The sequence below is a fragment of the Pteropus alecto genome, unplaced genomic scaffold (genome assembly GCF_000325575.1).
Source record: "Pteropus alecto unplaced genomic scaffold, ASM32557v1 scaffold16, whole genome shotgun sequence".
Classification (NCBI taxonomy): Eukaryota; Metazoa; Chordata; class Mammalia; order Chiroptera; family Pteropodidae; genus Pteropus; species Pteropus alecto.
In genome coordinates this window covers 5,776,438-5,800,514 of record NW_006438867.1, presented here as the reverse complement: position 1 = coordinate 5,800,514, position 24,077 = coordinate 5,776,438, and the positions used below count along the sequence as shown (strand labels likewise).

The following is a 24,077-nucleotide window of genomic DNA, read 5'->3' as shown; positions in this document are numbered from 1 at the left end:
AAACAAAGATGAAATTATTTGCAGACGGTATGACTGCCTGTGCAGAAAACACAAAACAGTGTACAGAGAAGTTTCCAGAATAAAGAAATTATGCAAGGTTCTTTAGATATAAGATCAATTTTTAAAAATTTCAATATAATTATAAAAATTTTTATTTGTAGCTTTAACAAAGATTTGAGCTACTTAGAAATTTAACAAAAATGTGTATGACCTTTATGTTGAAAATCCTAGTTGACTGAAGAGTATAAAGGAAGACTTAAATATGTTGCAGGATTTATCGTTTATGAGACAGGAAACACAGCATCATACTCATGTCAGCCCTTCATGCGAATAGATAATCCAATCAAAGTAAAAGCTGAAAATCACGCTGATTCTAAAATTTACATTGAAAAGCAAATGGCCAAAAATAACCAGTTTTGAATAAGAATAACAAAGTGTGGACTTAAGACATTGCTTCCATATGTCACTTTGACTATAATCAGGCGGTAATAGACGAAGGGACATATAGAAGTAATGGAGAATTTACAAATGGATGCATGGTTATATAGAAACTTGAGTGTGGGCATTACAGGTCATTAGAGGGTATAATGGACTATTTAATGAATGGTTTGCAAACAATTGAATATCCACATGGAAAAAATAGTAGACTCTTATTTTACACCATACAGGAAAATAATAGGTTGAGTAAAGATAGCAATCTAAAAAGCAAATTTAAAAATTTTATTTGAAAATATAAAGCATCTTAACCACAATGTGGAAAAGAATTTAAGAGAGATGTAAAACACACACCAAATAGGCAGAAATTGATAGGTTTGGTTACATTGTAATTAAAAACTGTATGCTCTAAGACATTGTGAAAAGACAAGTATAGACTAAGATACGTTATGCATATAATTGACAAAGGTTTAGTGTATAGAATTTATCGAGAAACTCTACAAATAAATAAGAACAAGACAAAACAGCCAATTTGAAAACATGGCAAGATAGAATTTACAGAAAAATATTTTCTTATATGCACAAAGGAGGCATGTACAAATCATGTAACTTAATGTCCATGAATAGAATGAGTAAATAATCTGTAGCACATTATATAGTAAAATACTAAATAGCCATTAGAAATGAATAAAATAATACAATACAAGCATCAGTACAAATGTAAAAATATGCTGAATGTGAGTTGCAGGATGTATATATAGTGTTCTCTGTAATATGTTTAAACAAGATACATACTGATTTCATTTTAGATCTTTGGCTTTGATTCCTTCTGTGTTCATCAGAATCAATTTAGAAACACATTTACTTAAGATATTTTTTCTTGTGCCTTTTTTCTTTTCATACTTTATTATTTGTTACATTTTTTGCTGTGTCCTTAGATTTACCTGTGCTCTGAGCTGTGCTTGAGTAAATCTGTTTTCCCATAGCTGCCCAAACTCTTGTCTTTCTCCACCTGTGGGCACTGCCCACATCAGAACACGTTCATCCTCTTAAGATGTTTTGGTTCTTCTGGACCTGGAGTGAAACAACCTCTATTTGTATTTAGCTGAACTGATTTGACTTTGAGACTAGATTTGGAATGACTAAGTATCTCCTCTTTAATCGATTACACATTTATTGACATTTTCTATGCAGTTTACCTTGTGCTGTGAACAAGGTGTAAAGACAGTATAATTACCCTTACTTGGAAGGGCTTTTATGATGTAGTAGACCAGTTAGTCTTAAGAGAAGAAGGTAGCTTTGCCCTCTCTCTTTTATTCTAATTGAGTCTGAGACAGTTTTCTCATCTATTTACTCAAGTGATTTTTTGAATACAGGTAATATTTTGTTTTTCATAGTTAGAGATATGTAATTTAGATAATGTTTATGTTTTTCAGAATTTAAACAAGCAGGCATATGATTTGGCAAAGGCTTTACTGAAGAGAACAGCTCAAGCTATTGAACCATATATTACCAATGTAAGTCTTACCTATAATTAATTGTGTGAAGGATTAGCCAAAATTTTAAAGAATGCTAGAAGCAAAATTTGGCACATTGTACATACTTTTAAATTTCATGTTGTTTTAATTATTAAGTAATGTATTTTCTTCCCCATTATTTAAAATTATTCTTGGTTAATTTCTAGGTTATCGCTCATCTTCTTTGTTCATTCATGTCCTTTAAAATTGTATAGGAACTAAAACAGCTTTGATTTTGGTTAGCAAGATATGCCGTTTTCTAATGTTAGGAATAGAATTAAATGTAATTAGATCAAACATCTGGAACTGTAGAATGATGTTGCTTATAACTTTTTGGAGATTAAATTGATTTATACAAGAGGAAGTTATGAACTAATAAGAAGACCTAAAAATTGAAGGCAAGTGTGAAGGCAGTGATTAAGTGAAAGTTGTCTGTCTTGCTTTCCCTGAGGTAGATTTCCATATAAATCTACTTTTTCCGAGAAAGTGGAAGAATTGCGATGAAATGAGCCCTTTCAATTTCATCCTAAATCTATTTATTTACGATTGACCATCTTGTATTTATCTTCAGAAGAAATGTATTTTAGCTGATAGGTTCACTGATAGCTTATTTTGAGCATGTTTTTTCTGTCCATGGTTGTGTTGAGTTGCACAGCTCTAGATGGCACCATTCACATCGTATTCCATGTGAATGGTTCCTTCTGGAACAAATCTGGAACGTGGTGCTACCGTTGGCCTCTGGAGTTGTGTAGCAGTTTGTCTCTCCCACAACTTTCCACTTTCATCCACCTCCAGACAGGTAAAGGATGTAAATCTGTCTTGAAAAAAGTGAGAAAGAAAGCTCTTTATAATTACTTATGTATTTAAGTTTCCTCAGGTTCAAAGGAGAATTTTTCTTACACTATACAGAAATTAATTCAAAATGTAAAATACATCATGAAGAGACATACTTTGAAAAGTAACATACTTTATAAAACGCTATCTTGGTAAATCCCAATTTCTGTTTCTGGCTTATAGCCTTAATTAATTTTAAACACATGATTTGCAAAAATGTATTTGATTTGTAAAGAAACTGTTTTGGAGGGTTAACTTTCAAAAACTGGAATTAAGATAGATTGTGTAATTTATCTTAATAGCTCCAAGATTGGCAGGGAATTCTAAACATTGATTTTTATAAGTTTTATGAGTCTTGGGTATTGGCTAGAGGAAACTGGTCCGACTGAGTGGAGTCTGTAGACCCAGACTTAAGCATTCTATTTCCGTGGCCCACTAGAGACACGAGGTGAGCTCCTCCTGGTGGTTATTCATTTAAATTGATATCGCCCAGCCAGATGTTTTTTAGGGGAACACTTAACTTTCTCTGAAGTCTTTTTCTGGCATAAAAATAAGAAAATAACACTGTAAGTTCTTAATATCTTTTCATGGATTGGGGAAGCAAATATTTGGGTAATAAAAGAAAAAAGTTTCAAAACAGAATGGTGGTATTTGTTGGAGCTAGGAGATTACATTTATGTTTGTTTAAAAAATATTTATAATAAAAGTTAAAAGAAAGCTACAAGGACCAAGGAAGGACTTTTAGTAATCTCAGATAAATCAAGGTAAAAATGTGTTCCTATTACTTATGTTCATTTCCTGCCCTGAATTTTTGCCTAAAGAAGTAGAACCCTCTCCCTTTCTTGTTATCAGAAGCTAGGGGTGGAGGCAAGAGGCATTAGTAGAATGGTGTGAGCACACTTTCAATTATATATTTATTCCCAGCATTTTGTCCGTTATTTTCTTCTTTCTATTTTCTTGATCCTTACCTTATTTGAGGGTTAGGTAAGAAGTTATTAAAAATTGTTGTTGTTTTTTCTTTTATTCTCTTGTAAGTCATCTTATTTTTCAGCCTCAAACTTATACATGTAAAATTACTTTCTAGTGAACTTAATTGTCTTGTAGTAGGAAAAAATGAGTACTGTTAAAAATCATTCTCAGCCATTTGGACTTATACATGTAATACCCATTATTCCTTTATCTTCCTAGTAGAGAACTAGGAAAAATAGAGGTAGAACACTGAGGTAATAATAACCCCTTCTCCTTAACCACTTCTCCTCCTTTTTAACTTGTGTCTTTTTCAGTCTTATACATAGACACATTCAAGTTTGTTCTTTATAGGTAGTGATTCTTACATATATAGAACTTAAGAAATCACTGTAGTATTGTAGATTGTTTTTTAAAATAGAAGTTGTTATAATTTGATAAGTCAGAAAACTAAAAAGTATATATATTTCTAAAAAGTTAAGATACTATCAAAAACAAAAAGTACCGTAGTGACAATTCAAAAAATTACCTGCATGGATCACTTCTTGGCAATGTAATTATTTTGTTGTGCTTAAAAAATATATCAGGTCCATCTTTGATATAGGTAAAATTTGGTTAAATTGCTTAATATCGCTTATCCTCAGTTTTTGTATTTGTAAATTGGGGTTAATAATGCTTGAGCTGATGGTAGAGAATGTGTTATTTAATGTGAAAACACGTTTGTAATTAAAATTGACGGCTTTAAGGTAGAATTTATTACTGACCTTTAACTTAATTCATACTCCTTCCATTAGGAGGCAGTTGTTATAATTTGTAGTGTGAATATTAGTTATCCATTTGTAAATGAAAGACCAATGTTTGCTGGAAGAAAGTACTTCAATCAGATCTGTATCTGCCTCTCCCACCAACCTGTAAGCCCTTATGCAGGCCACAGGGTCATTTACGTTTGTGTCGTAATACCCATTACATATTACTTACTCATTTACTAAATATGTGCCCAGTACCCACTTGTGTCAGGCACTGTGCCAGTCTCTTGTGCAGCGGAGAAGGCCGACTTGGTCCTTGACTTTATGGAGTTAAATGATTGTTTTGGATGGAATTTGTAACAAGTTAATCCAGGAATTTTCTTTTCTTTTCTTTTTTTTTTTTTTTAAACTTTCAAATGAGATTTTCCCAGACTGGTAGAAGGACAGTTTGATTACTGTCCATATTGGCCAGATTGGAAAGGATTATTGTTTTTGTTGAGGAAAGGTAGATTTAATATTTTTAAACAGGAGAAATTTTGTCTCATGAAAAAGAATGTGTTCTTTTCTCTCCTGCATGGCTAGGGGAGACCTAAGAAACTTTAAGAACAACCCACGAACTAAAAGTAAGCAGAAGAGACATATTTATGTCCTTGACTTTGTATCTTCCATGTAGAAAACCTTATTAAACCAAGTTGTGTGTTAACTGTCACAGAAGAGATCAGGGAAGTTCTTCTGGTGTAAAGAATTCCAACTTTTTCAAGGAGACAGAAAATGCTGCTGAGAATATGTGGTATATGCTCTGGGTTCATTTTAATGTATTTGGAAAGGAACTTGACTACTTTGCCATGTGTCTTCAGCAGTATTATGATCTGAATATGGAAACTAGTTAGAGCCGGTTGCTTACAGAGAAAGAATTGTTCAAATTGGATCTTTCTTGTGTTTATGTTTGCTTTTAGTTGGATTAAAACTATAAGCCTTGTATGTTTATTATACATTATCAGAATATAAAAGACATCTTAGGTGGTGAAAACACAATTCAGTATACAAAAAAAGGAGAAAAAGGATTAGAAAGAGATCGTTTTGCATTATAAATATAAAATTACATATTTTAAAAATGGAATTGGCTCCTGCTATGAAAGTGTGTAAGTCTTAATCTTCCATGCTGTTTTCTCCCATATTTGGTAAGGTGAACAAAATGTGATCACTTGCCCCTAAGAAATTTATCTGGTAGAGAAATTAAGACACACGAATAACTGTAATACAGGATAAAATATAGTAGGTATGGTGATGGGGAATAAAGTGTTTATTGATTTGCTAATTGATGAGTCAATACAAGTACCTATTTTTTATTGTGTACAAGGTGAATTCCACATTTTATCTTTTCATGTAGCCTGTACTGATTTCCTACCTACAGTTAGTAAACATTTTGATATGCCTAATTTGACTTTGTATAAAATAATTTAATTGAATAATAAGATTTTAGAAAATTAATTTTATTTCTATTAATGATAAATTTTCTTTCTCAAGTTTTTTAATCAGGTTCTGATGCTTGGGAAAACATCCATCAGCGATTTGTCAGAGCATGTCTTTGACTTAATTTTGGAGCTCTATAATATTGACAGTCATTTGCTGCTCTCCGTTTTACCCCAGCTTGAATTTAAATTAAAGGTAACTATTCTAAAAATAATGTGCTTCTGTCAACTAAATTAGCAAAGAGCATTATTTGTGACTTTTAATTCTTAGAGTGGTTTAATCTGAATGTTGGAGATATGGTGGTATATTCCTGTTGTTTACTTACATATTCGTACCTCTCTGTTTGTGTATCTCCATTGTCTACCATGGTTCCTAGCAAATAGTAGCTGCTTAATTAATGGTTAGCAGGATGGTATATTCCTCACAATATTTTCCAGATAAATTCTAGGTTATGACTAACTTTTGAGGCTGTAGCTATACATTAAGCTTATGTTTTCAAGGCACAGTTTATAGTAGTTACTGAGACCCCTTGGTTGTGCCACAAAAACAGTTTAGGGTCTGTTATCAACATAATGTGAAATATTTCTCTTTCTACATATTATCTGATACTTGCCCATTTCAAAAGCTCCTTTGCTTTTTGCATAATTCTCTGGGCTCTTTTGGAGGCATGTTCCCATCGCCTTGACATTAAATTATGCCATAAAATTGAGTTTCACTTGCAGGTTTGGGGGATGTTCTTTTCTCTTTCATGTTATCACAGAAAGGTTAAATAAAGCTGGTTACAATTAATCATTTTTGGTGAACCCCAGTGTACCACCCAGAAAAGTTCTTAAATCTTTCTGTGTTGTATTTTTTGTCTCTAAATATTTTGATTTGTCTTTTTCAAAACAAAACAAACAGTATGTGTTGGTAGTATAATAATTCTTGTTTTATTCTGGGGTATATTTTTGGTATATTTCTCAAGTGAGCCATTTGATTCACCTGCCACCTCGACCCCACTCCCCTTTTTCAAGTAGTTAGCAGTTTTGATGAGGCAGGCATACCTTTAATTATTTGTTGGTCTGATTTTCTCTTAATAAAAATATTGAATACTATAAGATATAAAAATAAGGAATTATATCATCCCTAATTTCAGCAAATTTAACATCTAGTATGAGAGGAAGAGGAAAAAATAATCCAGATCTAATAAGAGGCCAGATATTATTAAGTGTCATAAAAGATACAAACAGCACACAATTGAAGCAAAGGAAACATCACATAGAAGCATATAGAGGTAGGAAGGTGCTGGGTGCTTTGTGCAACACAAGGAATTGTAGTTGGATGGCAGTACAAACTAAACTTAAATCATCTCTGGCTGCACATTAGAATCTTTACCTGTGTTGCCTTAAGAAAGAAGTAGATGTCCAGGCATTAAACCAAACCAGTTGATAAGAATTTCTGGCATAGAGTCTAGGCATCAGTTGTTTTTTTGTTTGGGGGGTGGGCATGTGCTCTAATGTTTGGCCAGGGTTGAAAAATACTTATTTAGAGGAGTAATGAGAGATCATAGAGATGAATTAGGTCATATTATGGGGTGCTCTTAATGCTAGGCTGAGGCATTGGAGTCAACTTTTTAAAAAATTGTACCATACTGTTCATAGCACTTTGAATATTGGTGCTTTTTGATATTCCCAGTTGTCAGTCACATTTTATATTCAGGTCTAGTATTGGGGCTGGTTCATTGAACCTTTGTGTCATCGGTTGGAGGTACCGAGATCAACAGAAAACTTGAGTTCCGGTTCTCAGGCTACCCACAGTGTGGCACGGAAAGTAGGAATTTTAGTTTCTGTGCGTGGATGGCTCCATCATATTGTTGGACTCCATTACGAGTCTGCTGTATGTGCCTGAGCTGATTCCTCTGCTGGGAAGCTTCAGCACATGTGCATTTCTGCAAAGAGCTTAAGCATGACACTCGTGAGGAGCTTGTTTACTGCAGCCTTGACCTCTATCAGTGTCTGTTCTTGAAAACCACAATAGTTTTTCAAGGATCGTAAGTAGGTTTGATTTGAGTTAGTTTTTGAATTCGGCTCTGAATGGAAATGACTCAATTGTTGGAGGAAACCTCTAACATTTAATCGAACTTTGGGATGTATTTCAAGTGGAAAGTATGATTTAATGTAATTTGAGTTGATTAGAACATTTAAGGTAACATTTAACTTTGTGAAAAGTATATTGAGCATTTTTACGTGGAATATTTCATCTGGAGTTTATGGAAGGTGTTCTGTGGAATTGGAGGACAGGAAAATCATGGGAAAAATTGTTCTGAATGTTATCTGCCTCATGGTTTTAAAGCTGTGGTTGTGTTTTATTTCAGAGCAATGATAATGAGGAACGTCTGCAAGTTGTTAAACTACTGGCAAAAATGTTTGGGGCAAAAGATTCAGAATTGGCTTCTCAAAACAAACCACTTTGGCAGTGTTACTTGGGCAGGTATATGATTTTGGTGTCCTGTTTAAAAGTAATGTATGTTTATATCTACATATGTTATTTTAAACCACGACCCACATTTGAATTTGTTCTCTGAAATCATAAATGTGAAGTTTTATATTTTGTAATTTTTGAATGCTGATAGTGATTGGCCATATTTATATTTTCCCTTTTCTTTTTCATTTTATTTTGTCCTCAGTAATTTTTAAAAGATGACACATTTTAAAAACTACCTTACAAAGTATTAAAATAATGAAATTAAAATCTATTATTACCCTCTCACTCTCTGCTTTTGACAGGAGACTACACTCTGTCTGTGGAATGTTACCCCTTTTTTAATAAACTTTCCCTTTGACTCTAAATAAAATAAAATAAAATATATTATTACACAGCAGTGATTAATTCCAACTGAAAATACATCATTGTGAGAGATAGCCCCTCCACAAAAAAATTGTATGTAATTAGATTATTCGGAGATACATATTGTAAGGACATCTGCAGAATAAATAAAGAAATGATTATTCGTGTCCCTCCTCCTCGCTTCTTCCTTCATTTCTCATTTAAAGAAATGATAAAATGGTAACCTGAGTTCCTTGTATGCTTTTAATGATTCACAAACTTCTGGAAATTGGTTGCAGGATTTTGCGTGTGTGTGTCTCTCATCTGTGAGAGGCTCATTTTTGCGTGTTTCTGGAGGTAACCCCGACCGCGAGTACATTAAAACCACTTCTGGTGCCCTGGCTGAAACTGTCTTTGATCCTGAGAATAAAGGAAGATTTTTTTTTCCTCCTCAAATGATCTTTATAACCAATAATGCAATTCAGGTCATAAATAAACAAATAGGGTTTAAAGACTCTTACTCTATTTTTTATCGAAATATATTGTGTGACTGTTTTTCTTTCCATCTCAGTACCAGAACTGTCAATGAATTATAATAAATTTAGCATTTTTAGTTTTATGTTTCTAATTTGTTAAATGAGGGTATAAACCTTTATGTGTTAAATGCTAAATTCTTTAGCTGATTTATCTCTTACACAGCTTAATAATAATGTTTAATAAGGTGTGGTAAACTAATAAATATTAGTCCATTGTCATTTTGAGTTTTATTTCTAGACTCTTTTTCTTAAATACAATAGCAAGTCTTTGGTAATAAGGCTTTAAAATGTAATATAGGCTTATAAAATGTAATATAAAATTAAAAGATACTTAAATGACGTATCAACCATAGTTTAAATTTTTAGAGATACATACTAAGGTATTTACATTTCCATGTAGAAATTGGCTTTGAAATTAGCGGATGTATAGTAATCGTGATGGTCGACTAGATAGGACTAACTTGGGCACAATTTTAGACTCATGTAAAATAATATGGAGTTTAGTGCAAGACCCACACATTTGTATATGCCCTATATTTAAGAAAGACTATTTTGAGGAAAAGTTATCTTTTCAAACACAGCATGGGATTTAGATAATATATCTGTGAACTGTGTGCACACATATTTGCATAAACAAATATATTTAAAAATATAGCATTTAAAAGAAAAATTTTAATTCTTGTATTTAAGCCAAATAAATGTGTATTATGTAAATATGCTTCTTAATAGTACATAGTTTTCTTGGGAGATTGTCCTAGTTTAATATAGATGTTCCAAAGCATTTATATGTATATAGTGTATCAAAGACTTAGGCTCCACTTTGTTGAATTGTCCTACATAATTTTTTTCTTTTAAGTAGAGAAAAAATATTAATTGAGTGAATATTAAACACATATCTCTTTATCTGATTTTAAATATCACTGTGCCTTGATGTTTCATCAGGTTTAATGACATCCATGTACCAATACGCCTGGAATGTGTGAAATTTGCAAGCCACTGTCTCATGAACCATCCTGATCTAGCAAAGGACTTAACAGGTATTCTATACCCATAACAGGAGATACTCCTGGATGCTTTTTGCTGAAAAAAATCAGTTTTATAAATGGGAGGGAAAAAAAACCCTTTTTTTTTTGTTATTATGGTAGGCGAAAGCTGCTTCTTTCAATGCATCATCATGGAGGTTACTCTCTGAAGCTAGGATTTGTACTGCCTTTGTGCCTGCTTCGGCTGGAATCAGCTGTAGAATGTTGGTGCTATCAGAGATGATGCTAGCTAGTTTCTTAGTTAAGGACAATTCTAAAGTATGTCAGGCATTTGGATTTGAACATGTCTTGATTTGGGATTGATTATAAGACTTTGTCTTTCAATATTTTGAGAACTTAGGTGAGAGTCATTAATTTGTAAACTAAGCATACTAAATGGAGGTAAGTTTTCTGAAATCTGTATAATTGTAAGGCAGTTCAGAACTTTGTATTTTTGTAGTAATGAGAATATCATGTATTTGACTATTGCTGTTCTGTTAATTTTTTGAAAATTATGAAATAGAAAATACACATGAATATAAAAGCTACTGTCTCAGAAATGTTAGCATTTTGCTGTATTTGCTTGAGACATTTATTTATTTATATTTTTTATTTTTTTTGAGACTTTTATAAAGAAAATAAATTGTAGATACAGTTGAAATGCCCCTCATAAATTATTCTTCCTACTTCTACAGAGGGTTTGGTAGCATCCTGTTCATGTTTTTCTTTCTACGCCACATGTGTTCATCAATTATATATAGTTTTACTGTGTGTTTTAAAAATTTTATTTAAACTATATCATTTGAATTTGATGTAAACTTAGTCTTACTATCTTATTTTGTGTTTGCTATTTTCCATGCTTTTTCTTTGCTTCTTTTTTTCTATTTTCTCTCTTGTGCTCAGTTGATAAATTTTCTCTGTTTTCATTTTTCCCCCCTGGGCTTGGAGGTTAACATTGTCTTGTGCTTTCACTCATAATTGATTAATGAAGTCTGAAGTTAATCAGAACGCACCAGCTTCTCTATGAAGTCGAGGGCCCTTGGAAAGCTTTAACTCTGCACATTCTTCTCGTCTTGCACGTTACTGTTTGTTATTACTTGATTATTTATATCAACTTGTACTGTGTTTTTAACTGCTTTTTTTAGTACAATATTTGCTCACAGTTGTTTTTTAAATCTTATACTTCCTTCTGAGTTTATTGTGCTGAAGAAAACCATAAAGTAACCTTTTATAACATTTTTAACAAGTTTGTCATAGTAATGCTTTCAGGTTTTGTTGAAATCCTGTCCATTAGATTTAAACAGCGAGTATTTATCACTTTCTTCCTATTTAGGGGTAAGATATCCTGCTCATAACCCTTTGCAGAACTGATCTTAAGACAACTCATTCTTCTTCCCTCTCTTACCCTCCCCATCCCCTTCCCCCTTGGCCTCCTCAACTTGTGCATGTGTGCTGTACGCCTGCCGCGTGGTACGCCTGTCTCTGTCTCCCTTCTTCCTTCCTCCTCCTCTTTTCCCCTCCATGTTCCTTTGACTGTAGCATCCTTTTCTTGTGCTATTGATGCAGTATTCTGAGAGAATTCATGATAGTGTTTTGGGGAAGTTTTCGTTTTCCCACAAAATGACCGTTAGCTAACTTGTTTTTCTCACTTTTTATTTGTTTTTGCCTCTGTTCCGTGTTAGAGGTGTTCCTCAACCACTTGACAGTCTCTGGCTGTTTGCTTTTAAGAGTGAGGACTAAATGAAAAGCTTTTTAGAAAGCCCTGAATGTATGGGCGGGATTGTTGACTACGACCTTTACCCTCGGGTTCTTAGGATGGGTTATTCCTTGGAAAACCTTGAGTTTAAATACTTCCTCTTCAGCTAGTCAGATTCCCCAGAGAACAACAGGAGTCTAAAAGTCTAGTTGTAGTGTCTTTGAGTCTCCTGTACTCCTTTTTCTTTTCTATTATTGAGTAGTATTCCATTGTTAGGAATATATCATAATTCACTTTCTTCTTTTGATGGATATCCGAGTTATTTTCGGTTTGGAGCTATTATGACTGAGATTACTGAGTGTTCTCGTACATGTGTTTCTGTGGATTTATGTTTTTATTTCTCTTTGGAACTACTTAGGAATGAAAATGCTGGTCATACAGGGTAAATACATGTTTAACTGTGTAAGAAATGATTAAATTCTCCCTAGTAGTTGTACTGTTTTCTATTTGCTCCCAAAATGTTGGCGAGTTCCAGTTGTTCAGGACCCTTGTCAGCGTTTTGCGTTGTCAGTCTTCATGATTCCAGCCATTCTCATGGGTCTTGCTGTTCTGCTGTGGTTTTAATTTGCACTTTCCTCATGACTCATGAGATTGAGCATGTTTTATGTGCACATTGATACATTATTTTCTCTTAAGTGTCTTTAAATTTTAAACCCATCTTTTTTGGCTAGTTCATTATTTTTCTTGTTTTTCTTTGTAATAGTTTTATATGTATCTGGATCTTTTTTAAAGTATAAAAAATTTTAAACACTTTTCTATAGTCAGAACTTTAAAGCAAAGTTATTACTGGCTAAATAATAGATAGATGTTTTGATATGTTTATAGCACTCTAAAATATACTTTAGATGTGAATTATTTCACAGAAAATCTTTTTAGTCCTTATCATTATTTTGAACGTTTTGCTTTACCGAAAGACAGTTTGGCCATTCCTCAGTATTTGCAGGGGCTTAGTTCCAGGACACCCCCACGCCTACCCCAAGATACCAAAATCCGAGGATGCTCAAGTCCCTTCTATAAAATGGTATAGTGTTTGCGAATAAACATGTATGCAAATATATGCTACACAGATCCACCCTTATACTTTAAAGTCATTTCTAAATTATTTATAATACCTAGTACAATGTAAATTCTATGCAAGTAGTTGTTTCACTGTATTGTTTAGAGAATAATGACAGGGAATAAACCTCTACATGTTCAGTACAGAAGCAGCCATCGTAGGCCTAACTACACAGTACATGTCAGCAACAACATAACATTTTTTTAAAAAGTATTTTCAATTGATGGTTAGTTGCATCCACAGATGTGAAACCATTGTATACAGAAGACTAGCAATATATAGCTTTATTTTTTATGAAGAATTTATGTTATGTTGTATGATTTCCTAGTCTTCAGTCTCGGCACATTTTAATTTTTGTAGCTGAAAACTCTAGGGGTCTAACTTTTTTTTTATGCAAATTTTCAAACTGTTTTCAGCTGCAGTCCTCATCTCTCCCTTTCTCAAGCTCGGTGCCTTGAAGTTCTAAATGGTTTCCGGTTCTTCTACTCTGGAATTGACTTGTTTATTGTTTTCTTCCCCTTTTGGATTTCATCTATTTCTTTTTCCTCTGGCATTTACCAGTCATCCATCTGCCAAAATTTTGTTGTAAATCTCTCTTGCTGTGCTCTCTTAGAGTTTGGAGAGTTAGCTGAGATAAATATGTATTATACACATACGTTTATCTTATTCTTTTCTTGACAATGTGTGAAATTCATTCTTCTGTCTTTAGCCAAGTTTGAGGGACATAGCCATATTGCAAAGAGTATTATTAGATGCTTTCTCATGCCAAGTAACTGTTGAGAATCTTTTTTTTCCCTCTTTTCCACCGCACAGTAAATATGTATAAGTTAGTAGCTCTTGTGTATACATACGTACTATGAATGATTCGTTTCAGGGAAATTGGGACACATCTTAAAATTGATGGTGTGTCATTGGTTTTTTTCCTTTTTTAGTGCAATACATAAAGTAATATGTATTGCATTCAAAACAAGTACAGTAAAAAGTAAAACTCCTGTATTTATCTTGGCAGGGAAATGAACTCGAGATACATTTAACATAGTCCATTTGAAATTACTACTAAAAATAACTTCCTTTAATGAGTTAGGTAAAATAACCTTTCCATTTCTTCAGAAGTTTTCTTTAGCAACCATATGGCCGCTTTCATTTTGGGGTGGTTCATATTAGTAGAGAATGCTCAAGGTGGGTGGGCGTAAGTCCTGAGCAGTGGTTTTATGGGCGTTCACGTTATAATTATTTATTAAGCTGTTGTTTTATAGAGAAGTAAATTTATTCACAACCATAAGCACTGTTTGTGGTCTGTAAGCATGTCTATATTTATTATTCCAAATCCAAACAAGGAAATTTTATCTCACTGGTCTTATTGTAAAAACGCTGAATATTTTATTTTTTAAACTTATATTCAGTTGTGGGGCCTTAAGCCTAAGACATTATTACTGAAGATTGTGAATTTTTCTTTCGGCATTCTCAGTGCCAGATCTGAACTCCGATGTTTGTTACGTTAAGATCCTCCTCCAGGCATTCACAATTTTTAAATGTTTCATTTCTTCCATCTTCCCTTTGGCCTTTCTTAGTTCAGTTAAATGAAATTGCCTCTGGCCTTTTCTGTAATCCTGTTTCTTGGTTACTTGCCTGTCAGTTTTATTCTCTGAATGACCTCACTCAGGGTTTCCCTAGTTAAAGAATGGAAACTTGAATTCTCTGGCCTTTCCCAGTAGGACCACTTGACTTAACCATTTAAACAAAATCCAAAGGTGAAATATTTAATGTCGATATTCATCTTGGTTCATTTATATGGTTTGTTTAATGAATGAGGTTGGGAACTCAGGCATCAACGCACGGGCGAACTGAAAGGAGAGTCGGGGTTACTGTGTTGTGTGCAAACCACTGTGTGTTGCTGAAGGGCTGACGTTCCTTCCTTTCCCTCCTCCCTGTCTCCCTCACCTGTTTCTAATTATCTTGAAACATTGACCCTTCTATTTCGTCGTGATTTACTTTCAAAGATCTTATGCACATTTTAAAAACATTTTAATTGTTAAAGTTCCATTTCGATCAAATAAAATTTTATCTTTCAGAATATCTTAAAGTGAGGTCACATGACCCTGAGGAAGCTATTAGACATGATGTTATTGTGTCTATAGTTACAGCTGCTAAAAAGGATATTCTTCTGGTCAACGATCACTTACTTAATTTTGTGAGAGAGAGAACGTTAGACAAACGGGTAAGTAGGAGTAATAATTATTAGTTGGTTTTCATTTTGAATACCTGAAGTTTAATAGTATTTCATATGGAAATATTGAAGTTTAAATGTAATAAGTTCTTTGGGGGGGGGACATTTTCTTAAAATAACGTTTTTGAAAAGGTTTTACTTTTTTGTTCATTAAATTTTATTAGTTTTTCTATATTAAGATTATTTATTCTTATCCTAAAAATGAGATGGCTTTCTGTGGTAGTCAGATGTTTAGCTTGAACACTCTTTTTAATAAATGACTTTTATAAAGGGCCTCAGGCACAGCTTCTCATATTGTTGGCTCTCTTTTTCTTTTCCCCCTTTCATATGGGTATCACTTGGTAGTCCTCTAGCTAGTTGTATTATAATTTCTATAGAATAGAAAAAGAAAAAAGATGTCTTTAACTTGGCAGAGCTAAACCCAACATGCTACTAGCCTATGTTCTGTGGCCTCAAACCTTCCTTCTTGAGTGAGCATCCACTAGCTCCACTTAACTAATCAGTGGCTTCTGAAGAGAGGCCCTTGCCTTATTATGTTTGTATTCCACATTGCTTGGAATACATTAGGTACTCCTTAAAAGTTTCAGTGAACGTTCACTTTTCCCTCTTCCCCTTTGCCTTTCCTTCATGGCATGGGTTTTATGGACTTACACTTACAAGAGATTTTGGTGAAGAATGAAAATCTTGGATATTTTTAGGGCTTAATTAGTAAAGAGTGTGGGAGGCCTGTTGTTAGCTGTGAATAACCGTGACTAGGTAAGTACAGCATTTTAATAGTTGCTTATGAAGTTGGTTATGCTATATCCATCATTTCATCCTCTTTGATAATGCTGGTCGTGGGTGCAGAATAGATGGCATTTCATTGTGTCCCCCCTCCCCCCAATATATGGGTATTCAGAACAACTTATTTTAACTGATAAGTTTAAACTCATCTTTACTGATCATTTCATTGGAGTATTAAACAATGAAAACGCCAAATGTCATAAAGAAGGAGGAGTTTTTCATCATGGTAGGATAACAGCCTTTTAAGTATTCAAGTAATCTTAGACTTGGAATTTGAGCTAAGTGTTTCTATGTTGTTGGGATCATAATCCACTTATATTTTTATCATCTGTTGTGTTTATTTTAGGGCTGCTTGGTTCATTCATATGAATATTAATTGAGTACCAAAAGCAATTGAATATATTTATGTTTTTTGGTAGTATTAGAATATACTTTAAATTCTCCTTAAAGCAGCATTTTGGGAAATTAGAGTTAGAGATAAGATAGGGAATTAGGGATAAAGTTTTTACAACTACTTTGAATTCTTATTTCCTGAGTAAGGCTTCTGAAGTCGTTTATATCATTCAGTATGCATGTGGTGGATGGGTAAGGCCTATTCTTAACCTACTGTGATTAATTAAAAGAAAAACCAAGGGGAGGGTATTACTATGAATGACAGACTGCAAAGGAAAAATGAATAATCCGTGCAGATTCATGAAATTCTAAATATTACTAACATCCCACTGATTATAATGTTGTGTTTATGTAAAATTAGGGAATAAACTCATTCCAAAATAATTAAGCAGTGTTAGATGTACTGTAGCAGATATATATTTAATTTAAAAAATAATTTAGTACATTCGTCTTGTACTTGGACTTAATTCCCAGATATATAAAATGAAATATTTATGTGTCTTTATCCAGCATTTGATAAAGCCAGTATCATATATACCTTTAATATAAAAGTATGCTTAATATACGCCATAATTTGGGGAAAAATTATGAGAGATAAGTCACAGTTTACCCAGTTAACTCTGTCATTGCCTTTTAAAATTTGACAGCACGCTTTTCCTCACCAATTCAAGTGACTTTATGTAGATTATGATTGGCTTTTATTTTTAGGGGTAAGTGATGTGTTTAAGATATGAGAGCATTAAAATTCTTTATACATGTCGATATATCTGTACTTTACATAGTAGATGTGTTAAAATGATAGTTGTGTTTTTTCATCTAGTCATCATATATTGATATCTAAGAATTTAAGTTTGACTGAAAATAGATAAAGTAAATTAAAAACTAGACAACCAGACTTTTCTGAATTACTATAATGGAAGCATTTTTAAATAAGAAAACATTTTTGTTTTTATTTTAAGTGGCGAGTACGCAAAGAAGCCATGATGGGACTTGCTCAAATTTATAAGAAATATGCTTTACAATCAGCAGCTGGAAAAGATGCTGCAAAACAGATTTCATGGATCAAAGACAAATTGCTACATATATATTATCAAAACAGTATTGATGATCGGTAAGTTAAGAGCACTATATATAAAATATTTGGTGCTTTTGATGTTATATAACTGTCGATCTGCTGTTTTAGGCAAATATTTTTTTTTTTATAATTTTAAACTCCCTCCTTAGTTTTGATTGCAAGTCGAAGGTGTAGGGAGTGACTAGTTTTCTTCCCACCAAAGCTATAAGTGAAGCAGTTATTTGTATATAACTTTAGGGATGGATACAGCTTTTATGTTCATTTTCATATATTATTTTAGAAAAGAATAATATTTAAAAATACGAATGTGTTAATTATAATTTAAATTTATTTCATAGGTAATTGTTATAAAGAGCACAATTACTTTTTCAAATAAGATTCAAATGAAAATCCTTTAGATTACAGACATTTTAAATAAAAATAATTCCTACTCGGCTAAAAACACAGTTTATCAGTTTATATAAAAACATATCTGAATATAATCTTTGTATTTTTATATTCCATTGTAAGGTTAGAGGTCTGTATATATCCTAACCATTGAATAGTTAATAGATCTGTACATCTCACTTATAGTCTGAATTGATTTAACAAATTGTTAATGGGCTCCAAATGATTTTGCCTGTAACAGGTCAGAATAAGACAATTAAGAATCAATAGGCTATCTTACCATGTTAAGATATAAATCTAGCAACTGAGTATCTTAGGTTAACATCTAAGAAACTTCATAGTTATTATTTTTAAAAAATTGAAGTTTTTAGACTTTTTGAGTATGGAGCATCAGTGCCACGGACATTTGCATTATGATTGGATAGCTCTTTTTTGTATTTTTAACTAGGTCTTTTTTTCATCATGATTGCTATAAAAACTGAAAGACTCTTAAAAATTTCTTTATAGTTTTAACTTATAGATATTTAGAATTTATCACTTTGAAGGACCTTAATGTAATTTTTTTTATAACTCTTTTTTTATTCAGATGAAGAAATTGAGTCCTTGATATATAACTTGTCCAAGGTCATGTAGACGTAATCTTGGCTGGATATAGGGCTATTTCTAATACATCAAACTAAATTCTTTTTTGGCCCCTATTCTTACAGAAAGAAATTTAGAATTCTCATCTTCACTCAGAAAGCAGAAATTTATTCTTTATTTGTTTTAGAATTTTATATACAAATTTAATACATTTAAAGAATCGATATAGCACCTTCTGTGTGTTCTCTTGTAGATTGCTTGTTGAAAGAATCTTTGCTCAATACATGGTTCCCCATAATCTGGAGACTACGGAACGAATGAAGTGCTTGTATTACTTGTACGCCACACTGGATTTAAATGCTGTGAAGTATGTTTCAAACGTCAAACTGTTCTTTCCATCTTTTATAGTATACTGGATTTTATGGAGAAAAAATAACTATTTTTAAATGTTAGCAATTTATGTAATGTAAACATTGGTTAAATGGTCAGACACAATAAAATAGGCAGCTTTTTTCTTTTTTTTTTTTTTTTTTTTCAGAAAGTACTGCTATCAGCATGAGATTAACAAGAATTTTTTTAAGCAATTGAAAAATAGAGATGATTGGTATGGAATCTTTTAAGATAGGATTTTTCTCCAGATTTTCGTATTGTCGTCTTAAGAAATATTGGTGTACTTTTTGTTGTTGTTGTTGTTCTTTTGGTTTTTGTTTTTTCATTAAGGCATCAGAAAGATCCATATTGTGAAAAGACTACCTTTTTATTTCTACCTGATACTGACCTGCATTATGGTGTAGGGCAGTAGAGCACATACTTTCGTGCTGCATAGCCTCAATACAGTGTTGTCATTTGGCATGAGGGTAAACACAAATATATTTTTATGTCCATTTTTTTAAAAAGTACGTTTGGGTTCCTTTGCGGGGCATTGGTATTTTGGACATGGAAGAGACACTGCTAATTGAATCATACTGAAGGTTAGGAAATTGAGGCCTCAAGATCGATTTGCTCTAGGTTTTAGAAAATGTAGATCCTTAGTATTCCAGCACATGTAGTTCTAACTGCTGGGGATTCAATGTTCAGAAATTGGAACTGAGGAGCTGAATATAATTTTCATTCCTACTGCTGCTTATTTAGACTTTTGACTTCACTTCCCCCATGGAAATTATTGTATGTGCTATTTATATCTTTCACAGAAACATTGAGGAAAAGTTGTAGAGAGGAGAAATGTACATTTCTTGACACCTGCTGTATTTCAGGCACAGGATTATGTATCATCTGTGGCTGCGTTTGTGCGACAACGGCAGAGTTGAGTAGTTTCAACAGAAACCATATGGCCCACAATGCTTAAAATATTTCTTGTCCGACCTTTTATAGGAAAAGCTTGCCAGCCCCTACTAAAAGTGACATTTTTCTTGTTTTACATTCGATGAATCGCGCAGAGGTCAATTAACTTGCACAAAGTCACAAAAGTAGTAAGAGACAAAGTGAGGGTTTCAACTCAGTTCAACCTGGTTCCAAAGCTCAGTCTTTTTCCACTGCATATAGTAAAATTTGTTATTACTATATTTAACTGATTTTAAAACAAAATTTTCATATGCTGACATCTCTGTAATTGGAATACATTCTTCACAGTGCAATTGATGGCCTCTTAGAATGAATTAGATATGATATATATCCAATTCAAAACAACCTATTTGAAATCATAGTCAATCTAGACTTCTTGATTTAGCACAGCTGTCATTCAGGAATAAAAATGAAATAAAGACACTCAAGCAAAAAAGAGTTCACCACTCATAGATCCTACTTGAAAAAATTACTAAGGAATAACACTTTCTTTTGGTGAAAAAGGAAATTAAATCCAGAAGGAAGGAATAGGATGCAAGAAACAATAACATTTTCAAACACTTTTGCAGATCTAAATAATTAATGTGTATAAAAACAACTACTACAACAAATATTAATAATAATAATAACAAAGATTTTTTTACACGGGGTGAGGGTGTGGATTAAAAAGTAGGTTAGCATCTAGGCTGATATTTATAGCCAGCACACACTCAGCGAGTCCCTGGGATATACCACCCCCCTACCCCCCCACCTCACCCCCTCCCGACCTGGGCACAGCAGGAGGGCCTCTAGGACCTTGTTCTACTGCCAGCTGTTCTGATTGGTTGTTGCTTCACCTTCGTGAAAATTTTTGAATACTAGGTGGACTGTATCAGATAACAACATATAAGATGGCAGGTAAGGCGTTCTTTGGGTTCTTTTATTATATAAGCATGAAGACAGACATGTCGATTAATTAGACCAAAAACCAAGTCACCTCTAAAGGAATAAAATGAGAATATATAGCTTCCAAATCCATAGGAGCAAAAAAGAATTAATGAAAAAATTAATACCAGAAATGGAAAAGAAAAGAGAAATAATTGTAAATAGAAAACACAAAAATGATCATAAAATGAAATACGTCACATATCATTTGTCGCTTGAATAACAAGTATTTTGATTGAATTAAAAAGTAAAAATGCTAATCATAAGAGATACACTGAAAAATAATGCCATAGAAAAATTGAAAGTAAATTCCAATCTGTGGACCAATCTATTTTACAAAAATGGTTGGTAAATAATGGATATTTATCTGTTTTAAGTTAAAATACTTAAGATATGTATATGTCATTTTTGAAATGAGTTTTTATTTTAACCAAGTTTTTAGAATTAACTGACCAACTGTAAGTCTAATAATACTTACCAAGACTTTGTTACATATTTAACTACATTTATCTGTGATTGTTGTCTCCAAAAGTCTTTACATTTATTTTGGAATATTTAATACATGCAAAGGAATATCACATGTGAGTTTCAAAGCATAGTAATAAAATAACAATATCTATGAATCGGCTATCCAGTTTGTGAACTCTTCTTCCTTTTATTTTCCTGTCCTCTAGAGGAAATAATTACCCTCGATTTTGTATTTCTTGTTTCCTTTTTAAAAATAGTTTAATCCTATATATGTATACACATATATTTGTATTTATGTATCCGTCTGTATTACTTATTTTGCTATTTTGCTTGTTTTTAACTTTATGAAAATGAAATAATTTTGGATATAGTCTTCTGTGACTTTTTCTCCCCACTGTATTATGTTCCCAAGATTTTATCCATAATATATTTAGCTTGTGCGTCATTCACTTTCACTGTAGTATCAAATTACATTATGTCATTATTCCACAATTTTATTTCGTTATCTTGACATTGGAAATTTGAGTAAGTGGAAAGAATTTGTGCTGCTTCTATTTTTTTGCTAATACAAATAGTGCTATTATGAACTTTTTAAAATTCAGTATACACAGGCAAGGGCTTCTCAAGTTATGATTTTGAATGGTTCTCAAATTTGGCTACATACTGGAATCACTTGGAGAGGTTTAAACAGTACTGATGCCTGAATCTCACCTTTAGAGATTTTCATTTAATATTTGTCTGGGGTGTAGTCTGGGCAGTGGTGTTTTTAGAAGCATTTCTGGAGATCTAAGAGCAGCCAAGATTTGAGATCTCTAATATATAGCTAGGAGTTGAATTGCTGAGCATGTACATTTTCAGCATTATAAACTAGTGTCCAATATGATCATACTGATACTTCAACCAGTGGTTTGTGAGTTTCTACATCCTCTTAAACATTATCAAACATCTTAATTTTTGAGAAATTTTTGGGTATCAAATTTTATGTCATCTTTTTTCACCTTCCCGAATACTAATTAAATTGATAGTTTCATTAATGGTTCTAATTGCAGTCCAGTCCTCACCACTCTGTATTGTCACAAGTTTCCTACTTCATTCATTTACATTACTATTCTAGCCCAGAAGTTATTTGAATTTGAGACCTCTAATGAGTTTGGAAGGGACTGAAAAATAGCTGCTTGGTAGGCAGGTTCCTGGTGAGAACTTTTTTGGTAAGGATACTTTCTTATTTGCTGGAAGAAGCATATATTTTATTCTGTAACTGTGTTCTTTTGGAGAAGACAAAATACTTCCCATATTTTAGACTTTTGAGGTGTACCAGCTTTTGCTGGTAAGCCCCCAAAGTTAATTAAATATATCGATTATTGAAAAGGAGACTAGAGGCAGGCTTGAGTACTCACTGTTCATGATGTATGTTTCCAACTCCCCCACCCCCCCATCCCCGTTTCCTGGGACAGCTGTTAACGACAAGAGTAAGCAGTGCTGTCAGGTGTCCTCATTCTCATTGTGGTCTTCGTGAGGTGGGCTCTCAGCTAGACAGTTCTGTACTGAATCTGATAGGGCATTTGCCCATCAGAAGGTTGGAGAAGAGATTCTCGTCAGCGTTTGGACAGGTTTCTAACTGCAGCACAATGGTTTCTGTCTTTTTCTATGAGTTGCGACAAACTTGTGCGTTGGTGCAAACAGGAAGCCCAAGTCAGGGAACTAGTTGTCCACTTAAAACCTCAGCTAGCACGTGTGAGAGTGTCCAGGTTCTAACTCGGTGTTTACCATTTATTTAATGACAACTGGAATTCAAGTTAATATTAAACAAATGGATATTTGTTTTCCTGTTGTACTAATATTGCTTTTATAAGTAAACTTTTTTCTTTTTTTTAAGGACTATTTAGAAAGGCAAATACAGAACAAATTGTCTTTGTTGCTTAATATAACTTCATTAAAATTTTTGAGAGGGTCGTCCCCCTAAATATACTATAATACAGATTCTTAGCCAATGATGATCACTTTTTGGTTTAAGCTATAGCGATAATAGTTTGTAATGAGCTTTAGAATTGCATATGATTTCATCTTTAAAAATAACTACAATAGGTAAAATAATTCCTGCTTTATTTAAAGTGAAGGCAGTTTTCAGAATCCAGGCCTTTCAGAAGTTTTAAGTAGTGATAAGGTGAATAATAAGAGGGAGAATTCACAGACTTTGGAGCTTGAAAGTATTTACAGATGACTAGTCTGTTTCTTTGACAATTAATATTTTAATTACATAACTTTTAGCTGTTAGATTTTCATAGTCTTCTGGATATGGTCATTTTTCTTTTGAAGTTTACATTGTTAATATGTGCTAGTTAAACTTTATGACACTTTTAGTAAATTGAAAACAGCAAAGTATAGCTATCTTAAATTTAACTTCTAAGATTGAAAATGCTCCAATATTGTTGCTTCCTTAGTACTCTTTTGAAGTGACTACGGGAATTTAAATATCCAAATTTAAACTAACTTATCTTCTTTAAAAACTCCAAGGGTATATTTAAAATATTGTTAAGGAGAATGACAATATCAAACAATTTATAGCTGTCGTCTTATCTATCAAAAGGAAAAGAATGGTTTATGTGCTTCTGTATTACTGGTTTTTGGCAGTGCTTCATATATGTGATAATGGAGGTTAATGGAAGTGTAGATAATTGAAAACAAAGTAATGAAGGTATTATTTAGTTTTGGAAAATTTCCTTTCTAAATTTTAAAATATGTGTGGTCCT

At 32.8% G+C, this 24,077-nt stretch overlaps 1 protein-coding gene across 6 annotated transcripts in view; it reads left to right on the top strand.

The window, feature by feature from the left end:
- PDS5B (PDS5 cohesin associated factor B) overlaps positions 1-24,077 on the top strand; it is a 110,274-nt gene that overhangs the window by 22,495 nt on the left and 63,702 nt on the right. For all 6 annotated transcript variants that reach the window (XM_006915820.3, XM_025049502.1, XM_025049501.1 and 3 more), the window contains 7 exons: positions 1,872-1,952; positions 6,026-6,166; positions 8,325-8,440; positions 10,255-10,349; positions 15,220-15,365; positions 17,510-17,661; positions 18,848-18,961. In XM_006915820.3, the coding sequence (XP_006915882.2) occupies positions 1,872-1,952; positions 6,026-6,166; positions 8,325-8,440; positions 10,255-10,349; positions 15,220-15,365; positions 17,510-17,661; positions 18,848-18,961 (845 nt within the window). The remainder of the gene's footprint in view (positions 1-1,871; positions 1,953-6,025; positions 6,167-8,324; positions 8,441-10,254; positions 10,350-15,219; positions 15,366-17,509; positions 17,662-18,847; positions 18,962-24,077) is intronic.